The 22,363-nt window shown below is 50.0% G+C and overlaps 1 protein-coding gene across 1 annotated transcript in view; it reads right to left on the reverse strand.

Annotated features, from left to right (window-relative positions):
- The window catches only part of LOC144754154 (E3 ubiquitin-protein ligase TRIM39-like), a 161,868-nt gene that overhangs the window by 75,671 nt on the left and 63,834 nt on the right, over positions 1-22,363 (reverse strand). The window contains exons 3-4 of the mRNA XM_078641736.1: positions 17,646-17,876; positions 7,572-7,594 (exon numbers count right to left, since the gene is read on the reverse strand). Coding sequence (XP_078497862.1) covers positions 7,572-7,594; positions 17,646-17,876 — 254 coding nt within the window. The remainder of the gene's footprint in view (positions 1-7,571; positions 7,595-17,645; positions 17,877-22,363) is intronic.

Raw genomic sequence — 22,363 nt, forward strand, 5'->3', positions numbered from 1 at the left:
TTGGTTCATTGGATTTACTGTCAGTCCCCAGTAAAGTGCACCAGGAGTGCCAGGGCTTGTAAATGTCAATACTGCTAGTGGGCCTGCAGCGCTGGTTGCGCCACCCACAGAAGCAGCCTTGTAAAATGTGTCTAGGGTCTGCCATTGCAGAACCTGCGTGCAGTCTGGTACTGTCATGCTGGCTGGGCTAGTGCACACACTTGTCAGCCCCTAAACCTTCCCTTTGCTTCATATTAGTCACCCCTCTGGTAGGCCCATGGGCAGGGTGCATTGTAAGTGTAAGGTAGGACATGCTCTGATGTGTGTGGCATGTCCTAATAGTGAATTACAGCCAAATTCGTTTTTCACTATTGTAAGGCTACCTGTTCTCTTTGGCCAGATAGGCTGCTGGAATTATTACACTCTATAATCCCAGCAGGCTCAGGGAACATGGTAGAAAGTCAAGTTTAGTATGCATGAACTCGGAATAATAAAATACTTCTTTTAGTAAAGTTTATTTTAATATCCTGTGTTTGCAAATGCTACTTTTAGAAAGCTAGCATTTGCTTGCCTAACCATTTCGGTCCGCCTCTGCTAGTATGTGTATCTGACTGTCTGGGATATGTGAGTGACAGGGCTGGGGGATGACAGGTGGTGAATGCAAGGATTACACCTTAGTGGGAGGTGGGAGTGCCCCTGGACTCTGAATAGGGCTGTTCTCTGCCACCACAATGCTGGCTCCGCCCCCTGGGGAGCGACTGATGACTCAGCTGGCACCTGGCCCAGGAAGGGCGAAGCACTGTCATCAAGGTACTCCTGGCTGCCCCTGTCCACACAATGCTGGCTCCACCTCCTGTGGAGCGTCTGATGTGCCTGCCCCTCACACTGAAAGCAGAAGCCAGAGTACCCCCAACAAAGTACTCAGAGACTGAAAGGAGTTATGCAAAGGCCCCCCTGGCCTGTGAGAACAAAGAAAATGCTGTATAAAAAGTAGGAGCCCTGCTCCTTGTAAATCAGAATCCTGTTTCCCACAAAGAACCTCTGCCCAACTAGAAGGAGAAGAAGACGCTGGAAGGACTGGCCTGCTGCTTGCCTTGCTGAGGAAGGAGAGGAAAAGACTTGCTGAAAAGACTTTGCTGATTTGTGCTAGAAACTTTCTTCAAGGGCTTGTCTGAGCTTGCCCCCTGACCTGAGCCACAGGACCATCTGGCTCAACCTGCTCTCTGCCCGTCTGCCGGTAATTCCAAGGACTTCTGCCCCGCCAGAGCCGTGATCTTTGGTAACCCCAGCCCCTCCGTGAGGCCGTGACCCAACCGTGTTTCCCCGTCCCCGCCGAGGAAGAGCCCCGCTCCGTCGAGCCGCTCTCCCCCCGCTGAGGGAAATCGCCGTGTCACCCCGCCTTGGGAGGCTCGCTGCCGTGACCTGTGTGGTGCCCCCCAGCCCCTCCTCGAGGCCATGATCAAACTGTGCTTCCCCCGTCCCCGCCGAGGGAGAGCCCCACTCCGCCAAGCCGCTCTCCCCCCGCTGAGGGAAGTCGCTGAATCACCGCTGTTGGAGGCTCGCTGGTGCACCCCCCACGCTCCCGCCTGACGTCCTCACCGGACCCCACAGACCCAGAGGACAGACCGTTGAAGCCCGGACGCCTCGGGCGCCAGCCTCGCTCTGATCGAGAGCCGCTGGGCGCCTCGCATCTGCCTTCGCGGAAAACCACCACCGAGACATCTTCACCGGGCTCGGGGCCCGCCACGTTCTTATTTCTCAGCCTTCACAAGGGATCTCTAAGGTACTGTAAAGCCAACCGCGGTACGAGCCGCCCTTCCTGCTAGGCTCGCACCGCTCTGTGACCAGCTACAGCTCCCTCAGTGAGCCCCGCAGCGTGTGCCTCGAGCCGCGGTACGAGCCGCACTTCCACCAAGGCTCGCACTGCTCCTTGTCACCTGGGCCCCTGGTAGCTCCGTAGCCTACGCTCCCTCCTGTGCGAGTCGCACACAGCGGTACGACTCGTACTCTCTTCCAGACCCGGCCGTGCCATACGCGGGAAGCGTGAGCTTTGGCAGGTCGGGCCCGTATCTCGAGTCGGAAGCGGACAGGAGCGCTAGGAAGCGCACAAACAGATGAGAACTGAGTGAAGGGCCCAAAAGGGTGCATTTAGAGAACTGTGGCCTCTACAAAGAACTGAACTATATTTGAATTGCAACAAAGAGAACTCTTGCCTATTTTTCAATCTTGCGGCTAAGAAAAGTGTGACTGATGGTTTTGTGATAAATACTTGCCTGCATATATATTTTTACATAAAGAAAATGTATTTTTATATAACCCCAGCCTGGTGTCCATTTGTGGGGGGATTGGTGTATTTACTGTGTGTGTTATTACAAATGCTTAACTCAGAAACTCCTGGAGAATAGCCTTGGCTGCTCACGCCACACACCTAGAGGGTGAGCAAGGGTAATTCTAAGGGGTCATTCTTCTCCCTGACTTAGAGGAGAGGGTCCCTGCTTGTCACAAGTGAATACTTGCGCCAACCAGAGACCCCCAATTCTAACAATAGATTAAACCCAGATCAGTTGACTGGGGGTGAGTGCTTGCAATGTTCAACATTCCGTCCATCATCCCCTTTGGTTTTGCTTTGTTCGCCCTAAGTTGGCAGGGTATGCCCAGACGTGGGTCCCTTGCTCACTTTGCCACTGGATTCAAGCTAGCCTGGCTGATGATGGCTGATTAGCCAGAAACCGGTCCCAGGATGTTTGTTTCCGGTCCAGGGAAGAAATGGCTTGGCAGTTCGGGCTGGACTGTTTCCATGAGGCAAAGGGTCAGACTGATTTGCATATGGCCATGTCTGAACTGGGGTGGCGGAGTGAGCTAAAGAATGATGATGAATTAAATCCAGATCAGTTGACTGGGGGTGAGTTCTTGCAATGTTCAACACTCCGTCCATCATCAACCCAAGGGTTTTCCATTGTGGACTAAAGCATCCCCATCTTTTTGGAAAGAAGGGTAATTTACATTTTGGAAGCTTTTTTTTTTTTTTATTACATGCAAATCCCAACTGCCTCAGCTCTTGACATCACTGCAACACAGGTCACCACTCCTGGCTGCTGCAGATGTGTTCTCCCTGCAGTATCGCCACCGTAGGCACCAGCCTCAAGGTGTGACTGACTACCCGCCTGCTCCACTCTGCATGCACACATCCAGACCACCCAAGATGTCTTCCATCCTCGCCATCAGTCCATTTGTGATCTCTTGGACGTCCTCTCCACAGGCACCTACATGGAAGGTGTGCCTGGACAGAACATAAATGTACTTTGCAATCAATGGTGTTTTGGAGGAGAGGAAGAGAGAGCTCCAGATTCTCACACACCCTTTTCGGTCCAGTCTGCTTCACATTCCAAGGTGAGTGCATATATTTTGCACCCCTGGTACACCCTAATCATGAAGATTCCATACTCTGTCAAATGAGATCGAACCTTGATGGATCAATGGATGAGTTTTATGCCTGGTTAAAAGACCTGGCCAGTGTGTGCATGTTAACTGACGTGAGCTCAATTCATAATCAATCAAAGTAGATAAAGACATCCAAACCCACTACCCTTAACAGGAGTCTTCAAAGTGGAACTCGCTCATAAGAAACAAGCAGGCAGGGCAGAGGTGCACATTACCAAAGAGTACAGGAATGCTCCTAAGCTGCCACAAGTCTTCAGCTGATTCAGTTTACCAAACTGCTGAGCTGGACAATCTTCTCCAGGAAAGCAACAGCCTGTTTCATGGCATTGGGTGTTTGAAAGGAAAGACTGTGCATCTGCAGATCGATCAATCTATTGACATCACTGAGGGGCGATTCATCTTCAGGCAAAAGTGGAAGAGGAGCTATGAAGACTGGAAGAGGAGCTATGAAGGCTGGAAGAGGCTGACATCATCGAGCGAGATTAGGGGTCACTCCCTGGGTTTCCACAACTGTTGTCACCCGGACGCCCAAACAGCCAGGAGAGGTGTGGCTGTGTGTGGCCATGCACCACCTAAATCAGGCATGCCAAAGACAACAACATATCACGCCTACAGAGGATGGACCAATAAATGAGATCAAAGGAGCTAGCTTGTTCTCCGAAACAGATCTCAAGTCAGGGTATCACCTGCTGATGCTCGACCCAACTTTTTGATATATCAGGTCCTTCTCCACGCGCCTGGGTCTGAGACGATACACAAGATTAAACTTCAGAATCTCCAGTGTTGCTGATGTTTTTGAGAACACCATCCAAGAATTTCTATACGGATTGACTGGAATAATTAACATCTGGGATGACATCTTGGTGTAGGCACACAATGTGACAGTCATTATTGTGTCCACAAAGTCCTGCAGTGCCTTCAAGCGGCCTCAGGCTAAACCCTGCAAGTGTGACTTTCTAAAGCAACACATCAGTTTCCTGGAACAGAGATTTTCAGCGGAAATGGTGACTCCGAATCCCAACAAAGTCAAAGACAAGAAATCTGCACTCACACCAGCTTTCATGACAGGAGTAAGACGTTTCCTATGCATGATGACATACTGTGGGAAGTTCACAAGGAACTTGACAGCCTTTACGGATCTATCCCAGGCACTTACGAAGACTGATGTCAAGCAATGGTCATAGAGGGTAGATAGTCTTTCAACAGACCAAGGATGGGACACCCCAGTATCTGCCGCTCGCTCCCCTGCTTCTCCAGGCCCCGGACTCCTGCCTCACGACTCTCCCAGCTCCACTTGGGAGTTAGAGACAGCGGCGCCATCAGCCTCAGGGAACTAAAGTTCCCAACAACCTCCAGCTGGCGGGCATGGCCCATTTTCGCACCTCGCAGCAGATGAATGCATTCTGCGGCTCCTGCATCGTGGGAGCAGTGCGGGCAGTGCCCAAGCAAAGCCTAGACAAAGGGTGAGCCCGTCCATGCCCGTCAGAAACTAGAGGATGCTGGGCTACCCCTCTTACGCCCACAGTTTCAGTTACAGTGCTCTGTGGCATTGTCCCCCATGACACCGTGCCCGGCGCTCTCCCCTCAGCCCAACCTGCACCAGACTCCCAGTAGTTACTGTCCAGCTGCGCCCCTCTTGACCCTGGCAGCCTGGGCCAGCTGCACTTGAACTTCCAGACTAGCTTCTTCCCCTTCCCTTTCTCCCTGCCTGCCCGACCTATCCCTTGCCCGCCAGCTCTGCTGGAAACCTCCCTTCTGCTGTCTGCAGCCCTGCCGCTCCCTAAACCTCGCCTCACGCGTCGCTCCCCGTCGTGCCTGCTGTCTCCCCCTATGGGCACCATTGGCACCCTCCTTCCAGTAACCCAGTCCTCTGGCATGGAGACCACAGCGCACCCACGTAGCAGACGCGCAGAGTGGGTATGCTGTGCATGGACCTCGCTCTGCACTAGGTTGCCACCCACCACGGACTGCCTGTGCTTCACATCAGACGAACTTAGAGCCCTGGACTCCGGATGGCAGAACAACTGCTGCACCCAGGCCTCACCCAGGACCACCGATGGCCCTTTCTCCTGCCGGAACTGCCGATTTACCTGTACCAGAAGAGAAACAACTGACACCACGTTCATCAGCCACAGCAAGTCACTCACACTCAACAGCAGGGCTGTGACAAACCCCTTCAGAGAGATCAACTGCCTGCTGAACAACGCACACTCTCTTGGAAAAGACGCCACAGAAATCTGGAAAACCATCACCACCCCAGATACCGTCTTCATCACAGAGACCTGGCGGAACCCCGCATCAGCACCCAGTATTGCCACAGCCATACCAGACGGATGCAAGATCACTCAGCGAGACAGGACCAATAGAAACAGCAGCATCACAGCCATAATCCACGAAGAGACTCTCAAATGTGCAACCACAACAGACAACACCACCCCCTTCATGGAGCACCTCAACTTCCAACTCCAAACGAACAGCAAACCCACGATCGGAGAAACCCTCACCTAAAGACCCCCGGGACTCCGCCCTCCCTTCTGCAACCCCATCTCCGACTTCATCGCTCCTATCACTATTGAGGTCAAACTATCTTTCTAGGAGACCTCAACTTTCACCTTGAAAACATTGATGACACCAACATGGCTGACATTCTAGAAAGTATGGCCAACCTCAAACTTGAGCAATTAGTCACCAACCCCACTCACATCGCAGGAGACACGCTTGACCCTATCTTTACACCCACACTGAACAGCTCACCTGGACCGACCACCACTGCGTCCACTTCATCATCTCAGAGCCCCTCAAAACCCCCACCTCTACTGCCAGCGAAACATGTCGTAGCCGGTCCAAAGCATCAGAACAACGCTGGATCAACACCCTCAACTTTCACCTACCTACCTCCACAAGGACAGGGAACAAGCAGTGGCTAACTTCACTAAATGGATCACAGCAAGCGCTTATGAAGTCGCCCTGAGGAATCCTACCAACCCCAACAAACAAACACAAGAACCCCAGGAGTTGAACTAGTACACATGTAATGGAGCTGCCCCCGAATAGGAGTGTACTGGAATACGATAACCGGGATATTACACACATGCACAGGTCACGCACTACCTTTTGTGTACCTCCTGTATCAATTCAGGCGGACGCCTGCCACCGAAGTAGTGTCTAGGTTCCTAGACTTGGGGATAATAGTAGCTAAAAGGCTCCTAACTAGATGGTGGAAAGTGGTGGACCCACCACATGTACGGGCATGGCGTCACTCATTGTTCGCATGGGCCAAGGCCGAAAGCTTCTCCATCAAGCATGAAGAAACGTTAGAACTGTGTTGAGAACCCATAGCAGCATGTTGGGACAACCTCTTAAATGAGCTGCAACAGATAGAGGGCGGTGACCCTGAGGATCCGCCTGGTTGCGACGTGGGCGAATAGATGTAGCGAACCATACACTAACCATACACGCTAACGGGCGTACCATGATATTCCATGGGTGTACGCAGACCACTTAAGCATGTGAATAAGCGTGGACACTACGCAAAGGGGACTTTGAGTAACACAGCAGCAAGGAAACATTACGCAAACATGCCCGAAGATGGACAGATTGGAGGGAATTTACTAAAGAAGAGGCCTGAACATGGCTTTAATTATATTTCAACGCTGTTTGGAAGCAGAGAAGGGATGTTTTGAAGACTGGCATCGTAGTTCGGAAACTTTGAATTCGTTTTTCCACAACTCCAAATTGAAGAAACCAGAGGGGAAGATTCCAGAATGTGCATTAGTTTCCTGTGTGTTCAGGGAACTCTTCTGAGGACTTCATGTGGGTTTTATAGATACAAATAGGTTTTGTGAGGACAGCAGCTAATTTCTGTAGCACTTATTTCAAGATTCAAAGGAGTTTTCTGATGACTTACAGGGATTTAGGAAGATTTAAGAGCATTTCCTGATGATACAAGGGAGTTTTCAGAGGACTTAAATTTTCAGAGGAATTAAAGGTATTTTCTGAGTACGTAAGAGTTTTTTTGAGGATACAAAGTGATTTTATGAGGATCTGAAAGTTTCCTAGCACTTTGTGTGAACTTAGTAGTGGCATTTACACACTGCAGCAGTGAGACCTGCACCTTACACACTGAGAGGAGAATAATAAACCAGCCTTACCTGCTTAGGGTGCTTCTGACATCCTGCAAAACAGAAAAACAAAGTGAAATCAGTTTCCAGAGAAGATGTTAAAGTTATGATAGTATTTGTAGGAGTGAAACACTCAATCTATGATTAGAAATGCAAATGCTACCTACCAGTATGCATCTGTTCTTGGCATGTAGGGCTGCTGACATTCATATCTGTGCATAGATCGCCGCCTAGTGTTGGGTCCGGATGATTGCACATTGTTGTCCTGGAAGAGTCTTCGAAGTATCACGAGATAGGTGGCTCCTCCCCTGGACTACAGTGCGCATGGGCATCGACTCCATCCCCAGATTGTTTTTAGCCATTGTGGCCTAGATGGAGTGAAACTCAGTGAATGATGACCATGCTAGAAGTATATGAAAATTCTGCAGCTGCTACGGGCGCCGGGGAGGAGGGCGGGCGATATGAATGTCAGCAGCCCTACATGCCAAGAACAGATGCATACTGGTAAGTAGCATTTGCAGTTCGAGGCATGTGGGCTGCTGAATTCATATCTGTGCATAGAATATATAGCAGTCCCTCCATTAGCGGCGGCCGCCCGTGCCAGCTGCAGCAGTTTGGAAAAGTGTTTTGAGAACAGCCTGTCCTACAGCTGCCTGCTGTTTAGAGTGCACGTCTACACAGTAATGCTTAGTAAATGTGTGTGTGGTAGACCATGTGGCTGCTCTACATATGTCCTCTAAGGGAATGTTTCCAAGGAAAGCCATAGAGGCCCCCAACTTTCTGGTGGAGTGGGCTCTTGGTGGAATGGTAAGAGTGCGCTTTGCCTTTGCATAGCAGATTTGAATACATTTCACGATCCACCTAGCAATACCAGCCTTGGAAATAGCGTTACCTTTGTGATGTGGCGCAAAGGCGACAAAAAGCTGCTTAGTCTTCCGAAAATCCTTGGTCCTATCAATGTAATACATTAGGGCCCGCTTAACGTCAAGGGTGTGGAGCATTCGCTCCGCCAGCGACTCAGGATTTTGAAAGAACACCGGCAACTCAATGGTTTGGTTGATGTGGAACCGAGACACAACCTTGGGTAGAAATGTAGGGTTAGTGCGAAGCACTACCCTGTTTGAATGAATTTGGAAGAAAGGCTCTTGGATTGTGAGGGCTTGCAGCTCACTAACCCGTCGTAGCGATGTAATCGCTACAAGGAAAGCCACTTTCCACGTCAATAACTGAATCTCGCAGGAATGTAGTGGCTCAAAGGGAGGACCCATCAGTCTTGTAAGAACCACATTGAGGTTCCATTCAGGAGCTGGTGGAGTCCGTGGCGGAATGACTCTTTTGAGGCCTTCCAGAAATGCTTTGATGGCAGGCACCTTGAAAATGGAAAGGTGCTGCCGATTTTGGAGGTATGCGGCCATCGCAGACAGGTGAATGCGAATGGAAGTGTAGGCCAGATTACACTTGTGTAGATGGAACAGATAGCAGATGATGTTGTGAATTGAAGCATCCAGCGGATCAATTTTGTGGTCTGCACAATAGATGACAAACCGCTTCCATTTCGCCGCATAGCAGGCTCTAGTAGTGGGCTTTCTAGCCTCCCGAATGATGTCCATGCAATCGGGAGGAAGGTCGAGGTAGCCAAACTCTAGGACTTCAGGAGCCAGATCGCCAGGTTTAGCTGTTGCGGATCTGGGTGCTGAATGTCGCCATGGTTCTGCTTTAGAAGGCTGGGTGTGAGATGTAGCCTCTGATGCGGTACCACGGACAGTTCCAGAAACGTGGTGTACCATGGTTGGCGAGCCCACGTTGGAGCAACCAGGATGAGAGTCATCGAGTTCTGCCTGAGCTTGCGTGCCACCAGCGGTATCAGAGGTGCTGGGGGAAAGGCGTACGCAAATTTGCCTGACCAGTTCATCCACATCGCATTGCCCTGCGACCGTGGGTGTGGGAACATGACAGCGAAGCTTAGGCATTTTGCGTTCTCCTCTGTGGCGAACAGGTCTATTTCTGGTTGACCCCACCTTTGGAAGTACGGGCGGAGTACTGATGGATGTATCTCCCACTCGTGCATTTGGTGGCTGTGCCTGCTGAGCAGGTCCGCCATCTGATTGTCCTTGCCTGGGAGATGCTCTGCCATGAGGAAAATGTTCCTCTGAATGGCCCACTTCCACATGCTCTGAGCCAGATGAGACAGCTGCGGAGAGTGTGTGCCTCCCTGCTTCTGGATGTAGTACATGGCCGTCATGTTGTCCGTCCGGATCAACACGACCTTGTTGCACAGATGTACTTTGAATGCCTTTAAGGCCATGAAGATCGCCATCAGTTCCAGAACATTGATGTGCATCTTCCTCTGCTGTAGCGTCCATAGTCCCCGCACCGTGTACTGGAGTACATGCGCTCCCCATCCCTGGAGAGAAGCGTCCGTCGTCAGGATAATCTGTGGCACAGGCTCTTGGAACAGTCGGCCCTTGCAAAGGTTTCGTGGATTCCACCAATGCAGAGAGTTGTGTGCCCGACCGCTCACCAACACTAGGTCTTTCAACTGCCCGTGAGCCTGAGTCCACTGACGTGCTAAGCACTCCTGAAGCGGGCGCATATGTAGTCTCGCGTGCGGGACTATGGAAATGCAGGAGGCCATCATGCCTATCAACTGCATGAACACTCTCGCTGGAAGTGAGTGTTGAGGCCTGAACTTTTGGATCAGCAATTGAATGCTGTTGACTCTCACTGAATTTGGCTGCGCTGTGGCCGCCAAAGTGTCTAAGGTCGCACCCAGGTACTGCCGTATATGGGCGGGCTGGAGATGGGATTTTGGGTAATTCAGTGAGAACCCCAGATCGTGCAGAAGCGGAATGGTGTGGGACACGTGGTTGGCGCACTGCTGGGCCGACTTCGCCTGAATGAGCCAGTCGTCCAGATAGGGGTAGACGTGAATATTTTGACGTCTTAGATGCGCCGCCACCGTCGCCAGGCACTTTGTGAAAACCCTGGGCGCTGTGGTGACCCCAAAAGGCAAAACCTTGAACTGGTAGTGCTGGTTGTGGATGGTGAACCTGAGGTACTTTCTTTGTGAAGGATGCAACGGAATGTGGAAGTACGCATCCTTCAGGTCCAGAGTTGCTAGGAAGTCCCCTTGCTGAAGCAGTGGGAGAACCTGCTGCAGCGTGAGCATATGGAAATGTTCTGAGAGAATGTAAAAGTTGAGAGGTCTGAGGTCCAGGATGGGCCTGAGGGATCCGTCCTTTTTTGGAATCAGAAAGTACAGGGAGTAAACTCCTGTGCCCCTCTCCCGCAGAGGCACGAGCTCTATTGCCCCTTTTTGCAGCATGACGTAGACTTCTTGCTGCAACAAGTGCAAGTGCTCGCCGGATATAGGACGGTGTCTTGGGGGTATGTTGGGTGGAGTGGATGTAAGCTCCAGACAATAACCGTATTGGATAAGAGATCTGACCCACCTGTCCGTGGTGATGGACCTCCACACGGGCAGGAACTGCTGGAGTCTCCCCCCGACCGGTGTTGCGTGGTCGGGGGCAGTGACAAGGCGTCACTGTTTGTTGGCGTTGGAGGACCTGGAGCTGTTATTTCCACGTCCTCTGCCTTTGGCGTTGTTGCCACGGTATCCACCCCGACCCTTGTTGGAATAGGAAGGTTGGGTGTTGCTTTTGTAGAATTGCGTCGACTGTGACTGCTGACCCCTCGAGGTGCCTCTATTATTGGAGCGACGAAAGGAACCACCCCGAAACTGCTGGGACTGGAGGGCACCCATAGATTTCGCAGTGTCGGTGTCCTTTTTCATCTTCTCGAGGGTGGTGTCAACATCTGGGCCAAACAAGTGGTCTGGGTTGACCGTCTGGTTCAAGATGGTGGTTTGAATGTCTGGTTTGAAACCTGATATCCTGAGCCATGCATGTCTACGAAGTAGAACGCTAGTGTTAATTGCTCTTGAGGCGGTGTCAGCCACATCCAGAGCGCACCTAATTGAAGCATTGGTGATAAGCTTCCCCTCCTGTATCAACATTTCAGCAGCTTCTTTATATTGATCGGGTAAGTGCTGCAAAAGGGTCTCTAGAGTGTCATAGTGCGCCCTGTCGTAACGCGCCAGAAGCGCCTGTGTATTGGATATGCGCCATATGTTGGCCGCCTGCGCAGCCACCCTCTTCCCAGAAGCCTCAAATACTTTTGATTCCTTGTCTGGGGGAGGAGCATCACCCGTTGTTTGTGAGTTGGCTCGTTTGCGTGCATTGGAGACAACCAGGGAATCCAGAGGCAACTGTCCCCTGATATAAGTCGGATCAGTGGGCGCAGGCTTGTACTTCTTGTCGATACGTGGGTTGATGACCCGTGCTCGGGTGGGCTCCTTGAAGACTTCTGCCGCATGTTTCAACACCCCTTTTAGCATTGGCAAAGTCTTTACAGTTTTTTCAGAGACTGAAAAAGTGTCAAATAGGAAGTCGACGTCTACTGGGTCTGCATGTAGATCGACGTCATGATTGGCTGCCGCCCTTTCAATAAGTGCATTGAAAGCTGCAGAGTCTTCTGTTGGGGAAGTTTTTGCTGAAAAAAGTTGAGGCTCCTGCCCCGAATGCGGGTCCCCAGGATCGCCACCAGCAGACCATGGCTCAGTCACATCATCTGGGTCTGAGTAGACCGGATAGGAATACTCATCCTCTTCTTCGCCGTCACCTCCCTCCACATTGGAATGTGTGGGTGAAAGTTCATGTGCATGTGGAGACACAGACTCCACATGAGCAGGGGCACCAGCAGAGTCCATCTTTTTCTTAAGTGGAATGTGGTAATCCTCCAATAGTGGTACGGGGGTGATCTTCCTCTTAAGGAGAGAGAGCTTGCCCGTGTTGGCGTCGATGAGCACCTCATGACGCTCCTCCTCTGCCAGCGGCTGGTGCCGTGGGCTTGGAACCACGAGCGATGCCTTCGGCGTCGACGAGACCTTCACCAGCACCCCGGCCCCATGTTTCGCTGTGAAAGCCTTCGGCGCCGTCTTTGGCGGCAACGTGAACAGGATCGGCGTTGGCGACTTTGCCGGTTTCTGAAGAGGCTTAGGCGGCCCAGGGTCACTTGGCCCGACCACAGCGGACCCTTCCTTAATACGTTGGAGGGATTCCGTAACCTTCTTAGTAAATGAGGCGGAGGGACGCACCGGCTCGAGAGAGTCTTCAGAAGTTTGTTTCGGGACGGCGACCAATGACACCGACTTCGGAGCCGACACGGTTGCCCCCTTGGCCTTGCTGAGTGGAAGCGGGGCAGTGAGAGACTTGGGGTCGTCCTGCCGCTTCTTCGTGACGAGAGTGGCTTTCTTATGGTCGTCGGCCTTCCCGGTATCGAGGCGACTCTTAAGTGCGTCGACCATCTTCGGCACCGAAGCAGCCGCTTCGACCGTAGTAGCCTTCGGTTTCGATACCGTAGTCTTCGGGTCGGCCATCTTGGCGGGCCCTTAAGCTCGACGGCCATCTTGGATTTCTTCGGCGCCGAGGCCTCTGGAGACTTCGACCCGACCTGCGCTTTCGGTTTCGATATGACTTGCGTCGAGACCGAATGTTTCACTTTCGGTTTATGTACCGGGAGTGGCGCCGTATCAATGTCCGTGGCCGGGCCGGAAGGCGGAGCCGTGGGACGGGTATCAAGGCTTTGGGTAAGGCCCGAAGGCGATCCCTCGGCCTGGGCCTTAGAAAGGTGGTCGGCCCCGGAGTCAGTTTGAGGAAGCTCCTCGTCCGAGCTATCCTCTACGGTGGCAAGGGCCCCGTCGTCGTCCCCTACCTCCTCGACGACTTCATCGAAGTCCTCGTCTTCCGCGTCGTAGTCGTCCTCGACCTCCGACGCTGGGTTAGATTCTGGGATCTCCTGTACAGTGTCGTCGCCGACATCCTCCGTGTCGAATATGTCTGTCGGAGGAGGTGCCGATCGCTGGGCCTCCAGGCGCGCAGCTCGACGGAGCTTGAGTGTCTTCTTCGACCGGAACTTTGAGCAGGCCAAACACTTGGCCTCGTCGTGGTCCGGCGACAAGCATTTATTGCACACCGGGTGGACGTCGATATGCGGATACTTCGACGCACACACCGGGCATCGTTTAAATGGACTTCGTTCCATGATGGAAGTTGGTTGGAGCGTCGTGTAGGCCCGTCCGCGCCGAATGCACGTGGAAGGGCAGTGTCGGTTCGGAGCCGAAGAATAAACGAACCCGAACGCTAGACAATACCGACGCAAGTCCTAAAGACCTTTTGGTCTCGAGCAAAGTAAGTTAAACAACTATCGATTCCGACAGAGGGAACCGAAACACATCCGAACCCAATGGCGGAAAAAAACAATCTGGGGATGGAGTCGATGCCCATGCGCACTGTAGTCCAGGGGAGGAGCCACCCATCTCGTGATACTTCGAAGACTCTTCCAGGACAACAATGTGCAATCATCCGGACCCAACACTAGGCGGCGATCTATGCACAGATATGAATTCAGCAGCCAACATGCCTCGAACACGTTGGCTGCGGTCACATGACAAAGCACATTCTGTGGCATCGCATGACCAAGCACAGAGTGTGACATTCTGAATGTCGACAAATCACATAGCAGAAACTGATATTCTGAATGGTAATGCCACAGCACGGTGTCATTCTGAATGGAGTCACAAAACACAGCACATTCTGATATTCTGAATGGAGTCACTTGACACATTGTATGATGTTCTCAACAGGGTCACATACAGGGGCCTCATTTAGGACTTGCCAGGGGTTGCAGCTGCGACTCCTGTATTGCCCACTTGTGACCTGTCACTGCTTGTGCGGCCCCTGGCTTCAGAGGTAGTAAATTCAGTGGCAAGAAGACAGAGGCTGCTCGCCTTATGAGAGTTGTCCTCCACCTTTGTTTTCTGCCACTTTTTTATTACATTAACAGTGAATAATCTGCCAGAAGTCCTTGTTGTAGATCCTGGTGCGCCATGTTTTAATATACTAATAGTATTACAGGTAACGGGCGTTGCAGGAAGAAGTATTAACAGCAGGGATACTAGAAGAGCGTTCTTCAGAAGAGTAAGGTACGAATAGATGCATTACTAAAAGAGTGCCATGAAGGAGTAGTTAAGAGCTAAAGGTGGTAGAACAGTGCCCTGCAGGAAGAGGTACAAGAAGAAGGGGTACTAGAAGAGTGCACTGCAGGGAGAGGTACAACGAAGGGGTACTAGAAGAGTGCCCTGCGGGAGGAGGTACAAGGAAGGGGTACTAGAAGAATCCCCTGCAGGAGGAGGTACAAGAAGATGGGGTACTAGAAGAGTGCCCTGCAGGAGGAGGTACACTGCAGGAGGAGGTACAAGAAGAAGGGGTACTAGAAAAGTGCTGTGTAGGGGAAGGAGGTACAGGCAGAAGGAGTACTAGAGGAGTCTGTGTAAGTGGCAGCCATCTAGGAAATGAGATCACAGCTGCCCAGGAAGGACAAAGAAATGTGACCGCCTCTTGGCAGTTATGGACTTTTAAAGGATCTGCTTGTGTGAAGCGCCCGCCAATTACTGGATTAATTCATCCCAGCATTGGGTGAGCTGTTGGATTGAAGGGGCTGAGATGAAAGACCCTGTATAAAAATTTAAGGAAGAACCAGACAAGAGTTAAGGATTTGGACTATTGGACTCTTTATGACAAGTTGTCTATCACTTGCATGCGGCGTGGCTATATTACAAGTTCATCTCAGTATAAGGAGTTAAACGTACTGTTTAGAGGGTGACGCCAGGATCACAGCTGGTGAATTGAGGCTCTCTGTCACCCTCCAAGGAGGCTCTCGGTCACCCTCAGAGGGATGCTCCCTGTTGCCCTCAGAGGGATGCTCTTTGTCACACTAAAAGGGCTGCTCTCTGTCTCCCTCAGAGGGACGCTCTCTGTCACCCTTGGAGGGATGCTCTCAGCCACCCTGAGAGAGATGCTCTCTGTCACACTTGGAGGGATGCTCTCTGTCACACTTGGAGGTATGCTCTCTGTCACACTTGGAGGGATGCTCTCTGTCACCCTCAGAGGGGTGCTCCCTGTCACCCTCACAGGGATGCTCTCTGTCACACTAAGAGTAATTCTCCCTGTCGCTCTTGGAGGGATGCTCTCTGTCACCCTTGGAGGGATTCTCTCTGTCACCCTTGGAGGGATGCTCTCTGTCACACTAAGAGGGTTGCTCTCTGTCACCCTCGGAGGCATGCTCTCTGTCACCCTCAGAGGGATGCTCTCCGTCACCCTTGGAGGGATGCTCTCTGTCACACTAAGAGGGATGCTCACTGTCACACTAAGAGGGATGCTCTCTGTCACCCTCCGAGGGATGCACTCTGAGACCCTCAGAGGGATGCTCTCTGAGTCCCTCAGAGGGATGCTCTCCGTCACCCTCTGAGGGATGCTCTCCGTCACCCTCTGAGGGATGCTCTCCGTCACCCTCAGAGGGATGCTCTCCGTCACCCTCAGAGGGTTGCTCTCTGTCACCATCCGAGGAATGCTCTCCGTCACCCTCCGAGGAATGCTCTTAGTCACCCTCCGAGGGATGCTCTCCCTCACCCTCCGAGGGATGCTCTCCCTCACCCTCTGAGGGATGCTCTCAGTCACCCTCTGAGGGATGCTCTCCGTCACCCTCTGAGGGATGCTCTCTGTCACCCACAGAGGGTTGCTCTCAGTCACCCACAGAGGGTTGCTCTCAGTCACCCGCAGAGGGAGGCTCTCAGTCACCCGCAGAGGGAGGCTCTCCGTCACCCGCAGAGGGAGGCTCTCCGTCACCCGCAGAGGGTTGCTCTCCGTCACCCTCCGAGGGAGGCTCGGAGGTTCTCCGTCACCCTCCGAGGGAGGCTCTCCGTCACCCTCCGAGGGAGGCTCTCCGTCACCCTCCGAGGGAGGCTCTCCGTCACCCTCCGAGGGAGGCTCTCCGTCACCCTCCGAGGGAGGCTCGCCGTCACCCTACGAGGGATGCTCGCCGTCACCCTCTGAGGGATGCTCGCCGTCACCCTCTGAGGGATGCTCGCCATCACCCGCAGAGGGTTGCTCATCGTCACCCTCTGAGGGAGGATCTCCGTCACCCTCCGAGGGAGGTTCTCCGTCACCCTCCGAGGGAGGTTCTCTGTCACCCTCCGAGGGAGGCTCTCTGTCGCCCTCCGAGGGATGCTCCCGGTCGCCCTCCGAGGGATGTTTTGGATGTTCTCTGCCACCATCATCTAGTGCCCTTTAAATGGAGCTACTTCTCAGGAAGCTTCTTGGCTTTAAACTAATCAACTTATTTGAGCAGAGCATCACTGTTAAAGTGACAGCGTATGACCACAATAAGGATGTTTACACCTCTAATCCCACCCTAAACCATATTGTTGAGGAATTTGGTTGCCGTTTACTGTTTTAAAATAATCCAGTTGTAAATCAAATTTCTATTGCTGCAGGGCAGCAATTTGCGGACATTCATTTCGCACACTGTAATAATCTGGGGTTACCCTTAATATAAAATTGTTACTATTCTTCAAACTAAAGAGTTCTCTGTGGCAATCTCTATCTTTATCTGGGATGACAAAAAACCCAGTGAGCTTTCCATTACCGATTTCAAATTCCTGGTTAATTAGCTGACAAGAGGTTTGGTGCACGTGAACCTAAGTGGCCACCTGCATAAGGAGACAAGTAAACACATTAGAACAGAAATGTTTTCAAACTTCTTAGAAAAGAAGGAATTTGTTTTTTTCCCAATTCTCTCAGGTGTTGTCTCTCATTACGCTTTCCATTTCTATCTAACTTTTAACACATCTTGCTCCTTGGTCTTCATATATTATTTACTGTCACTGGAATTGCTTGGTGTGTTGCATTCTCCCAATAGATAAAATACATAAATATTTTGTATATAGATGGGTTATTAACTTGTATATGACACCGTAAACGGTCCCTGTACATTTCACAGTTTGTATATTGAGTTGGACTCACAGCATCAAGTGGGACAATGTAAATTATCCATGTCTGTATATCATGTGCGGCTCTCGGAATGCGTGGGGTCACTGTGCATTGACCCAGCCAGGAGATCATATGTGTTCCACTCATACATTTAACAATGCACACAAAATACAATTATTTCACTTCCTTCTGTTTTATTTCCTAAACAGTATTTCACCTTCAGGAGTACCCACGCCGGCGCCTCAGACTTCTTTTCTATCTCCGTTATCAGGGCCCTGAGAGAGGTGATTTGATTGGACAGTTTGGTGATATTTGCATTTTCTATCATGGTAATTTTCTTCTCCATCTCCTCCAGTCTTCTGTGCAGTGTTTGCTCATTTTCTTTCAGAAGCTGCCGCAGCTTTTCAAACTCAGATTCAATTTTATTCTTCTCAGTTCTTAGCTTGTTCTGTCAGAAGCAAAGAAAAGTTGTTTAGCTATTAAAAAGCTTTCTACAAGCCGTCCTTAGAGTCTGAGTCCAGGAGGAGGGTGGAGGGGTTGATAGTTCCTTCAAAAATCAGAACACTAATGTGCTTTTCCTAATTTCTGAACTGCAATCTCTTTACCTTCCCTTGTACCGTCTTCCATCCTTCTCACACTCCTGCCCTCCCCCTTCCCTCAGACACCTCATGAACTGTAGAGAGGTCAGAATTTGTGAAGTTGTAGAGAAGCTCGATCCATGGAGAGAGTGCAAGGAAGGAAACCCACTGCAGGCAGAGACAGTCAAAGACCGAGAGACGGGCTGAGGGGAGACACAGGCTGAAGTCAAATGATGATTAAAAGAAGGGGGCCAGGAAGGTCCAGCCCTTGGGATGGAAGACAAGATTTGGGGAGTGCAGGCTGCCCCTGTCCTGCGAGCGCAATGGATGTGTTTGCCCAGAAGGAGACACTGAGAGGGTGTCCTACAATGGCGCTCATTCAAAGTGATGGGTAATCACTGGTATCGGAATGTCACGTTTAAAATCATAAACAAAGCATGGGCATTCTGTCACAAAATGCAGAATTACCAGATAAATCAGTGTTTCTGAAGGTAATTCAGCGATTTCTGTAAAAGATGAGTGAGGAGATTGGATAAACATCCTTTCCTATCCTAAGATAAGTGGCTGTGAGTTATCATGTGAGGTATGTCGCACTGTGGCTTAGAGCAGGAGCCTGTAGGTTATCAGGTGAGGTACGAAATGAATAATTGATGGACAAAATGCAGAACAATGTCATACATTCACCCCAGTACAGAGATCTGGGCCTAAATCTATAGTTTTTTTTGCTCACCATGCCATTTCAGTTTGGACCCAGCCATATGCAAATCAGTCTTGACCTTGCGCCCAATGGGAACAGTCCAGCCCGAACTGCCAGTCCAGGTTCTCCCTGGACTGGAAACTGTGGGTTATCAGGTGGGGTAAGTCACACTGTGGCTTAAAGCAGGAGCCGGTGTATTATCAGGTGAGGTATGTCACACTGTGGCTTAGAAACATTGTAGGTGGTCTGAACACCATTATTCTCCCATTTGTTTCCGTTTTATTTAAACCCAAACATTTTTTAACCAATTGCGTGTATACCTGGGTTGTGCAAGCCCGAATACACTAATACTAAGTATAAACATATGGGGAGCGCGTAGTTACACGCTCCACTCCCAGGTGCACTGCAGGTGAGGATACCATATCCAACTCCATTTTAAACCATTCGACCTCTTCACAATTTATACAATGTTCTTCATAAATGTTTGTCATTCTGCTGTCATCACATTCGTCAAATCCACGTGTTTCTCGTACTGCATTTATGAGACTTAGTATTAGTGTATTCGGGCTTGCACAACCCAGGTATGCACGCAATTGGTTAAAAAAATTTGGGGTTTAAATAAAACGGAAACAAATGGGAGAATAATGGTGTGCAGACCACCTACAATGTTCATATTAATAATAGCCCCCAGTTGGTCCCTGCACCCGACAATAATGAAAACGTACAAGATGTTTGACGCATATCCACGATTCCACATGGAGTTGAAAACGTGTTCGGAGCTACAATCTTTAGCGGCGGCAACTGCAAACACATGGAAGGACAGTAAAGCATTCAGAATAGAGATGGATTACGGACATTTTTTACAAGCATGTGTTTTTTTGAATAAGTATGAAATTCGACACATATATCGTGATGCACTGTGGGGAATGTAGTTTAGGTTCTTAATTGTGAAGGTATCAGGTTCGGGGAGGAGATGGGTGGAGTAGAATGTGGTTAAAAACTCAGGTTTACACACGTGGGAGATTCAATTACTTGCAGCGCGCAGCGCGGGCTGAAAGAGATGAAAGAATGAGCAGGTATGTCAGGCACGAAAACGGGGTTGCATTTTAATGTTTAGATACACAAATAAGGCATGAAAATCTATGAGTGTTGTACCAGCTAGAAAGAAAGACAAAACAATTGTAGTTTTGATAAGTGTATAGGAATAGAAAGAATACTTTCCGAGTGCAACCGCATAAGTTAAAAACTGAGTTTTCGACTTAGTGTTAGACAAGCTTTTCTTTAATGCCTGGTAAAGGAAACTCCCAATGAGTGACAGAATAGATATTTCAGGGAGATGTAGGGTTAGCCAAACGAATTGTCTTAGCACGAAATTAAGGATTGGGATAGTGATCCGCACTTCGTATATTTATGTAGTATTGATTTATGTAGTATTGATTAGTACTGAACATTAGACCGCTTGTATTTAAAATGGTTTTAAAATGACTGTAAATAAGATATTGACACCATCCAGAAATAATGCATTACTTAAAATTGTCCATTTACAGCTACCCCTGATGAAGGGCTGGACTATAGCCCGAAATGCATTGGGTTCGAAATGAAATAAAAGAATGCTGCTCTGAACAACTTAGTGTATTAAGATCTTATTTTCAAAAAAAGTCCGGATGGACACATGGAAATATTAGAAGTTACTTAAATGCAGTACGAGAAACACGTGGATTTGACGAATGTGATCACAGCAGAATGACAAACATTTATGAAGAACATTGTATAAATTGTGAAGAGGTCGAATGGTTTAAAATGGAGTTGGATATGGTATCCTCACATGCAGTGCACCTGGGAATGGAGCGTGTAACTACGCGCTCCCCACATGTTTATACACTGTGGCTTAGAGCACGAGCCTGTGTGTTATCAGGTGAGGTATGTCACACTGTGGCTCACAGCTGGAGCCTGTCTGTTATCAGGTGAGGTATGTCACACCGTGGTTTAGAGCAGGATGTGGAAAAGTAAATTTTGCCATGTTCTGTGTCCCTACGTGTCATCCATCATATGTTATGTGTGCATGATTAAATATGCATATGTACTCCCCATGTCTGATTAATGACGCAATTACAGTTGTGTCCCCCTCTAGTATGCCAGTTTCCAGTCCTCGTGAATACTACGAATATCAGGCCTATGTAAAGCTACGTTGCCACGTTTCTCAGTGTGCACGTTATTCCATTATAAAGTCCCCGTTTTTAGGCCTCAAAAGGGCCCGGACACCAGATTCAGCTCCTGTCTCCTGAAGCCTCGCTGACTACCACCTGTATCCTCGACCTTTCACTTACTTCCTGCCTCTCAGTGCCCGGTGCAGCCTGGCTCTGCCTCTGAGTCTGCCAAGAGTATGTTATGAGTCCAGTTATCAGTTCAGCCCTCCTTCCCTGCATTCCTAAAACTACTGAATCGCATCAATAGTTTCCGTCATTGTCTAGCCTTCACGGCTCCATGTTAGAGAAATACTGCATTTAATGGTCATTTCATATTCTTCATCACGCACTACATGTAGAATAATGCATGGTCCAGTCTCAGAATCACGTTAGCCTTTCCCCTCCTAACTTCTAGTTCCTATCAACATGTTCCCTAAACATCAGATACTAGATAGGGTTTAGGTACATGTCGCTCCGACCCTCCAGACTTCAGTCTCTGCTCCTAGCACAGAGTTCATAGCCCCCAGCTTCTCCTAGTAATACGTCATTGCCAAGTTTGCGCGCACCACTAGGTTAGAGGTCCCGGCTCCTCAGGTAGCCCCCTCCATGGTTTCCACCCCATTCATGACATATCCTGTTACGTTTGCATCACATGTCTATGTATACGCCCAGTTACACCTACTTTTGTCCTTATCTTTCGCGACTGCTACGCGTCACACCTTCTGCTCCACCCACTGCTACGCCTACTGCAATGTAATGCTATGTGTTTGCGTTATGTATATATGCTCATGTATTGTTATTAAAAGTCAGCGCGCTCATCCCAGATCCAGCCCCAGCAGCTGCTGGGCCCTGTCATCCTATTCCTATGCAGGTTGACCTGTTCCTGTCCTTATGCTGTATTAAACCTGCAAAACTCCTACTACCTCGAATCTTGACTCTTATTTATTGAGCTATCTGATATGATATATGTCTAGTCAAAAAGAGAGGTATTATTTATTTATTTACCACAAGGAGCCTGTGAATTATCAGATGAGGTATGTCACACTGTACCTTAGAGCATGAGCCTGTGTGTTATCAGGTGAGGTATGTCACACTGTGGCTTAGAGCAGGAGCCTGTGTGTTATCAGGTGAGGTATGTCACACTGTGGCTCACAGCTGGAGCCTGTCTGTTATCAGGTGAGGTATGTCACACCGTGGTTTAGAGCAGGAGCCTGTGAATTATCAGATGAGGTATGTCACACTGTACCTTAGAGCAGGAGCCTGTGTGTTATCAGGTGAGGTATGTCACACCGTGGTTTAGAACAGGAGCCTGTGTGTTATCAGGTGAGGTATGTCACACTGCAGCTTAGAGCAGGAGCCTGTGTGTTATCAGGTGAGGTATGTCACACTGTCGCTTAGAGCAGGAGCCTGTCTGTGTGTTATCAGGTGAGGTATGTCACACTGTGGCTCACAGCTGGAGCCTGTCTGTTATCAG

The sequence above is a fragment of the Lissotriton helveticus genome, chromosome 5_1, assembly GCF_964261635.1.
Source record: "Lissotriton helveticus chromosome 5_1, aLisHel1.1, whole genome shotgun sequence".
NCBI lineage: Eukaryota > Metazoa > Chordata > Amphibia > Caudata > Salamandridae > Lissotriton > Lissotriton helveticus.